This window comes from Carica papaya, chromosome 6 (assembly GCF_054855325.1).
Source record: "Carica papaya isolate Zhongbai chromosome 6, ASM5485532v1, whole genome shotgun sequence".
NCBI classification, from domain to species: domain Eukaryota; kingdom Viridiplantae; phylum Streptophyta; class Magnoliopsida; order Brassicales; family Caricaceae; genus Carica; species Carica papaya.
Window position 1 is genome coordinate 7,776,721 of NC_142314.1, and position 8,572 is coordinate 7,785,292.

The 8,572-nt window shown below is 32.3% G+C and overlaps 1 protein-coding gene across 1 annotated transcript; it reads right to left on the reverse strand.

Annotated features, from left to right (window-relative positions):
- Positions 1-265: 265 nt before the first annotated feature.
- Positions 266-757, reverse strand: LOC110819020 (basic form of pathogenesis-related protein 1). The gene has a single exon (XM_022048103.2). It carries the CDS (start codon positions 709-711, stop codon positions 280-282), a length of 432 nt encoding a protein of 143 aa, XP_021903795.1. The 5' UTR covers positions 712-757; the 3' UTR covers positions 266-279.
- Between the last annotated feature and the right edge of the window lie 7,815 nt (positions 758-8,572).

Here is an 8,572-nt window from a genome sequence, read left to right on the forward strand (position 1 = left end):
ATACATTTAATTAATTACGTAACACATGCACACAAATAAAATACATCTTTCAAATGAAGACATAAGAGATGAGTAATCAAATTTGAACTCTTACTTTATAGAAAAAGAAAGAAGTACCAACCATTTAACTAAGAAATGAGTGACCTCTTTTAATCATTTAATTAATATATAATTATACATAATGATGGAACACTGATTTTACATTAGTGTTGTATTCTCTACTAAGTATCTATTATGATATTATCAAATATTTGGAGATGTAATAAAAAAGATTGGTAATTAGTAAGGCGTTTCTCCAATAAAATTGCCAGGAGGATCATAATTGCAAACAATGAAGGTAGCACCGTTGTTGCACTTGGCCTTACCACACCCTATTAAACGTGAATTTCGCCAGACAACTTGAGTATAGTGCAAACACATTTGGCCAGCAACACATGAATTAGAATCATAATCATAATTAGGCTTCTCGATGACCCACATTTTGGAGGCATCAACAGCCGAGAGATCAGGGATGCCCCAAGCTAAGTTCTCGCCGTAAGGGCCACCTGAATGCACCAATTGACAATCATGAATGCGTTTGTTGGCATAGTGTTGTGCATATGCTGCCACAGTATTGTCCCAAGCCAATGGCTCAACGCCTACTTCATCACGAGCCGCGTTATGGGCGTCAAGGAAGTCTTGGTGTGAGTCTTGTGCATCGGACAAGCGCATTATGTTGCTTATAATAATACAACCTACAGAGGCTAATTGATAGAGTGGGTAGTAGTTCTTCATTATTTTTGAATTGCTTTCTTCTTTTCTTTTGTGATGTTGGATAGATATTGATAGAGATGCCTAATGGGTATTTAAAGAGATCAATATATTAATGATTTGATTAAATTTAGAAATTAAATGTTAGAAATTTCAATGCTTCATTATCAATAAAACTATAATTAGGATTGTAACGGTTATCTGCATTATATTAGGAGTAAATGATTATTACTTATCCAAGTCATTTAGGGTATGAATTATGAACAACTAGCTGTTAGATAGATTTTTTTTTTTTTTTTTTTTTTGTAGGTTATATTTAGAATGAGTATGAATAATATTTCTATTTTTATTTAAAAATATATACGATTAAGCCTAGTTATATTTAAAATACTTTTGCATGATAATTTCTTTTTTTTTTTCTATGATGTGATAAAAATTAAAATATATTATCTGGATCCAAGTTGCAATTTTTTGCTAGTAATAACAAATTCTTTATTATAAGTACATGTAATTTATTTAAAAATTTATACTCGGTCCAACTATAATTAACAACTAAAATATTATAAATTTATACTGCTTTGTTATAACAAAACATCTCGAATAATCTCTGAAATGCTTCCTCCCGTTTGTTGATGAGCCTCTTCTTCACTTGACCTCTGCACTTTTGTATGTTACATATATATATATATATATATATATATATATTCTGTCAACCTAATATACCCCATTTATTTCCTTGATCCAAATAAGATGAATTAATTACCAGATATAATACCTTAATCTTATTTGAATTGTTTTTATATTTATTAATTTTTAATAGATTAGAAGTATTATTATTATTATTATTACTACTACTACTATTTATCTTTCAAAGATCAAAATAAAAATAAAGAAAAAAAACAAAAAAAAAACTCAGATATTTTCTCAATTCTCACTCATTTTAAAATTCATTTCCACTAAATTCATAAGCCAAATTCTCATTGGACATGCTTTAAAACATTTTCGAACCTTAGGCAATAAAACCCAAAAGCCCATCTTCCTTAACCACCCAAAACGACATCGTTGTGGGTGTTGTCCCCCCATCCAATTTATCCCTTTTAGTCTTTTAGGCACAAAACCCAGATAAACCCCTTCTCATTTAATCTAACCCATCCTCCCCCCATTTATTTCTCTCTTCCTTTTCTTCGCAAGGGGCAAGCCTAAACAAGAAACTAACCGCGCTCGAAATTACCAAAATGCTTCTTCTTCAGCCCTAAGCCTATAAATTAGCCACTTCCATCATGTTTGGTTAAATTTTAGTGATAATTAATTAATGTATGATAATGACAGTAATTAGATAATAATAACATAACATGAAAGTGATAAAAAATTTTTTTATATATTTGGATGATTATATATTAATATATGTTAATGACATATTTTTGTTTGGATGATAGCATGGTATAGTTGTATTTTCAATCAAATTACTAATTTACCCTTACATATTTATGTAATAGTACATGGTATATAAAAAATATATAATAAAAAAATTAAATTATTTACCAATATAATTATATTTGTATTTAAATAAATAAAATATACAAATTAAATTTGTATATTTAATCAAATAAATAATAAATTGTGATGATCAAAATAGAATTAAATATATTATATGGGGGTATAAAAAGAAAAAAAATAACATGTCAGTTACATATCACCAATTCGGTGGTTTTAAAATTTATCCAAAATTTATCAATCAGATACCGTTTGTTACAATTGAAAGTTGAAACAAACATGATTTTCTCACATCCGTAGAATACCATATATTAAAATCATATCATTTATTACGATCTAAACAGGGTGTTCATAAACTTTTCTCCCTCTTCTTTCATAAACACAGAGAGAGAGAGAGAGAGAGAGAGCCAGAATATTTTTCTTTCTTTTTTAGAGTGAAATAGAGAACAGGTAAAACAAAATCTAAAATCAAGTAAAAATAAAAATTTTTGACAAATTTCACCTGTAATGTCAAATCAGATTCAATCATCTGACAATCATCAAAAGAATATGAGGAAGGAAAAGCATAACAAGTAAGTGATTTTATCCCTTTGGAGTTCTTTTTGCATTTCTTTCTTTTGGAGTCGAAGGAAGACAGAGGATTTCTTGTGGAAAACGTGTGCTTCAATTTCTCTTCTCTCACGCTTCGCCACACTCTCACCTCTAAAATAGCATCATAGGACTCCTAGAGAGTCTTACCCAGTTCAGTTCTTGGACCAAGAATCAGTCACCACATACTTTTCACAGGCTATGGTGACGGCTTGCCCTCTTTCTCTCTCCTAATAACCAAACCCTCGACAGACCATGTCAATTCCTTCCAGTTGACCAAGAACGAGAGAGAATCAAGTTGGTTTGGATACTAATCAAGATTTTTTTTTTTGGATTTCTTTTTTTTGGAATCAAAGGAGAATAGAGTTCTTATGGAGAATGTCTCTTCTTTCACGCTTCGCAACACTCTCACCTATGAAACAACATTATAGGACTCCCAGAGAGTCTTAACTAGTTCAGTTCTTGGACCAAGAATCGGCCACCACATACTTTTCACAGGTTATGGTGACAGCTTGGCCTTCTTCTTGTCTCCTGATAACCAGACCCTCGATAGACCAGGTCAATTCCTCTTAGTTGACTAAGAACGAGAAAGAATCGTGTTGGTTTGGATATCGATCAAGATTTCTTTTGGCATTTCTTTTTCTTGGAACTGAAGAAGAATAAAGGAGTTCTTGTGGAGAATGTCTCTTCTTTCACGCTCCACAACACTCTCACCTCTGAAATAGCGTCGTAGGACTCCCAGAGAGTCTTACTTAGTTCAGTTCTTGGACCAAGAATCAGCCACCATGTACTGTTCATAGGTTATGGTGATGACTTGGCCTTCTTCCTCTCTCCCAATAACTAGACCCTCGACAGACCAGGTCAATTCCTCCCAGTTGACCAAGAATAATAGAGAATTATGTTGGTTTGGATACCAATTAAGATTTCTAATTTTGATCAAGCCTCGAACGGATTTTATCTTTGGTTATAATCGTACGACATGGGAATCTTGAATTTGTTCTTTAGTAGTTTGAGGTTGGAGAAATTCGAAAAACACGATGCTCGCTATTGATATTTACCTCTCTCCTTTCCTTAAGGAGAACATGTATATGGGATTCAGTACAAGGTTCCTTACCTTCTGCAATTTATTTTCTAAAGAAAAAACATTGAGTATCTTTTTCATGAGAAGAAGATTAATTTTATTTAATATTTATCATGTCTTTTTATGTAAGAACTTCCAAAGAGTTATTGATTTTTGATTACCTTATGATTTATACCTTAAAGCTGTAATAGTTTCAAGCTTTGAATTTCCCTAATATCTAATCTATTAGGCTTTTTCTTTACAGTATATGTGGTTCCTTCTTTATTTTTGGCTCCTCCTAACCTAGTGTAAAAAGAGTGATGAAAGGAAGAAAATTAGTGCAGCAGCAGTTGGCAACCAAGGTTGTAAAACCCATGAAAATTGTAAGTATCATCATTTCACTCCTGCATGTATGAACGTTCAAATCATAACATAATGTTCAATTTAAATTTTCTACTTTTATTAAAATAATAATCTTTTAATTACCATCTCCACGAGAAAACTAACTCAATTAGTCTTCTTGATCGGAATACAAAATGTCAAATGATTAGAGAATCTCGAGATTACTCTTTCCTATTCACCCCAGATTGTGAACTTCCTACACTACCTACAAAAAAGCCTAAACTTGTTAAAGTTTTCTACTAATTCGGTATTTTGTGACTCTTTATATGTGAGAATGCATCTGGTTTATTGTTCTTATTGTTTATTCTCAAACAACCTAAAATACGTTCTTTTTAGTTCTTCATTTAGGTGATGAAAAGAAAGCTTCTTTGTCAAACTCATAACTTAGAATGGAGCCTCGATTGGAGCAACTTAAAAAACCTTTGATAATCAGGATTACGTCACGTTTCAATCATTAAATTCTAAATCAGTCTAAAGCATCTTGGCAAGAATTGCAGCTTCCACCAGGACAACGCATGTGCAACCCGAAGCTTATTAAAAAATACGAGGTCAAGATAAGCTCTTTATCTCTCAATTATAAGAGTTTAGATGCACATAGACAAAGAAAATCACTGGTAATCAGGCTTAAGTTATGTCCTAATTAATTCATTCTAAAGTACCTTTACAAAAATTGCAACCTCCAACAAAGCATGGCATGGGAAAGCCGAAACTTATCCAAAGACAAAAGGTAAAGCTCTTTGTCTCATGTATAAACACATGAATGCACATAGGCAAAAGAAATATCTGGTAATTGTGCTTAAGTTGTGTTATAATTAATTCATTCTAAAGTACATTTGCAAAAATTGCAACCTCCAACAAGGCATGGCATAGGGAAGTCGAAACTTATTCAAAGACTTGAGGTGAAGCTTTTTGCCGCTCTAAGTATAAGCATGTGAATATGTATAGGCAAAAAATATTTCTAGTAACTGGGCTCAAGCTGTGTCTCAGTTCGTTCATTCTAAATCACTTTTCCAAAATTGCAGTCTCCAATAGGGCATGGCATGGGAAAACCCAAGCTTATTCAAAGAGCTGAGGTGAAGCTCTTTGTCTATCAAGTATAAGCATGTAAATGCATATATGCAAAAGAAATTTCTGGTAATTGGGCTCAAGTTGTGTCTCAATTCGTTCATTCTGTAGCACATTTCCAAAAATTGCATCCTCCAACAAGGCATGACATGAGAAAGCCGAAACTTATTCAAAGACCTAATGTTAAACTCTATATACTCTCAAGTATAAGCATGTGAATGCACATAGGCAAAAGAAATTTCTAGTAATTGGGCTCAAGTTGTGTCTCAATTCGTTTATTTTGAATTACCTTTCCAAAATTGCAGCCTCCAATAGGGCACGGCATGGGAAAGCCCAAGCTTATTCAAACACATGAAGTGAAACTCTTTATCTCTCTATGATAAGGATGTAAATGCTCATAGCCCATCGATTCATTCTAAAGTGCTTTTTTAGAGTTTGCAGCCTCCAACCAAGCAACCATGGAGAAGCTGATACTTATTGAAAGATATGAGATAAATCTATTTCTCTCTCTCACAAGTATAAGCATATAAATGCACACATGATTTTTTGACTTGTTTTCATTTGTGGTTTGGCAACTTAAACAGCCTAAGTCTTCCATTGTTGATGAAGAGTATATTGAGTCTCAAATGAAATCGATTCTCCAAAAATTAACTAGGTAAGATTGTTTAATTTTCATATTATCCATTTTTTATTTTACACGGTTAAATGTTATTTTTCTATAATATTTGATTCAAGAAACACATTTTTTCATTGGCTGAATTATATATGATTTATACAAAAAAATAGTTATATGAAGGCTGATTATAATGATGGAGATATTAAATGCATGGTATCCAATTTCAAAGATATCTAGAAGGAGGAGAGGAGAAGGTATCGTAGTTTGCTTAATTCTAATTATTTTATACTTTTTGTTTGCATTTGTTGTGATGTCTAATCCCATAAACTAATGAATACTATGTACTTACAGTGCAAAATTTACCAAGAAGAATGATAAATTTGAGAGATTTTGAATTGAAGAAGAATTCTCTAAAAAATTTTGCAGCAGTGGAGAAAAACAAATATAGAGAAAAAAAGAGAAATTCTGAAAAGAAAAAAAAAAAGAAACTGTATTAAAAAAAAAAAAAAGGAAAAATAGAGATTCTAAAAAAATTAAGAAAAATGTGATTTTGGGTGTATCTAGAATTTGTGAAGTGAGGTATTTAGATACTTTTGTAACTATTTCTCTTGATATAGTAAAGTTATTCACCATCTTCGCCCGTGGATGTAGGTCTTAGTGCCGAACCACGTTAAAATATTTGTGTTTATTTTTCTTCATGTTTTGTTGATTGTTTTACTTGTAAGGGTTATTTTTCTTAAATTGGAAATAATGGGAATTTCAAGCACCATTATCCCTCATCTAATTCACCCTCCATTAATGGCTATATAAAATAAAGGGGAAGATATAAGGGAATGAGAAGAAATGTACAAGAAATAGATCCAATATAATCAGATTTAAATAACCTACAACCTAAAATTTATTGACCCAAAACTGAGCATAAATCTTGTAAGTGAATATATAATTGAATTTCATATCAGAAATCACTTAGCTAAAGAAAAATGGAGGAAAAGAATATGTTGTTCAATCATATACCCAACTTCAATTAGTACAAAATTAAGATTTTGTTGAATAGATTTGTATTAGTACCTCTGCATTTTCCAAAATAGCATCTATTGCACCAGAACTTTTGTGGTCCGAAAGGTGCACATGATCCTGAACTCTAGCATAAATTGGGATCTGGGGTCACTCAACATGAATCACCAGCCCAATCGAGAGAGAGAAAACAGAAAACAAGGTAAGAATTAATAGTTACATGCATCCAACTTCTCAATATGTGATGAAAAACACTGTATAAAGAAATTAAGAGAGATCCAGCTTGATTCATATTAGTTGACTAGTATCAAGAGGGCTTAAAGCTCACTCAATTGACATTCAAAAGGATGTGCACAATTTAGGTTGGATCAGTTTCTCGGACTAACTGAAGTCAAAAACAGATTTCATTTGTGTTCTCTACAGAGTGTTTGCGTTGCTGAATGAAATGTGCTTAAAGCAACAAGCACTTCTAAGTTGTTTTCGTGACTCCTACGACCATCAGCTGGGGAAAAGAGCATAAAATTTTTCAAGAGTACATTAAACTTGAAGAACTTGACATACAATAATGACTATCGATATGTTTGGAAAGTGCATGCAAAATCGCTGCCTTGTAAGCTTATTTCAACAAATGATCCATATTTAGGTGTGATTTTCCAATCAGACAAAAAGGAAAGTGAAAGCATAGTTTTCATGTGAAAGTTTAACCTTCATGACAGAAGGATTAAGATCAAATGCCACATAAGGCCATCCCACAAGCTTACTGTCTATTCCAGAAGCCAATGGAGTGGACAAAAAATTAGCAAGGACTTGCATGTAAATGTAGGAAAATCAAATTCGAAAAATAGATACTGCTCAAAGTGAAAGATGAAAAATTCTAGCACAAAGTTGATGCAAATGTACCTGTCCCATTTCAACTGGTTCACTACCATCAAAACTCACCCAACTCAGAAGTTTTCTGTGAAAAATCCATCCTTCAATTTGGCAAATCACATTTTTTGGTATAAGAATACTTTTGTAACAAACTCCCATATAATCCACCCAGCAGAGGCTAGGTTGAATTCTCATTTTTAACTTAACAAAAAATACAAATTGAATTCCAACCATCAGAAGTTCAAGGTAGGAGTAGTGTTAACTCAAACACAACAAATTATATTCAAAGCAATGCAAAATTAGCACTAGATATTGATTAGGGATTAAGTAGGAACCTAAAACTACTCGCATGTCAATGGAAGTACCTGTAGTTACAAAAAACAACCCAAGAAGCAGACCTCTAAATGACCTTATGTCAGCTTCAATCTGTGTCCGGAAATTTATTTCTGTCAAAAGTGCCCTTGCCATAAATGCTCCAAGCTTCAGCGTGAAATTATATTCAATTATTACATGGACATATAAACAATTATTGGAAAGAGATAAAATAGTCCACCACTATAAAATTGTATAGATTTCAGTCCACAATTTATGGAAGAAAATATTCAACAAACTGAAAACCAAGAACCTAATTCAAAGGCAACTAAGTTTTACTAATTACTTCAAGATGTGAACCAAGAAGTATAGAGTGCACAAAATTCTGAAAATTATCATGT

What these genes read in the sequence shown, in the direction of transcription:
- LOC110819020 (XM_022048103.2), bottom strand. Translation starts at nt 711, where the DNA reads ATGCGCTTGTCCGATGCACAAGACTCACACCAAGACTTCCTTGACGCC.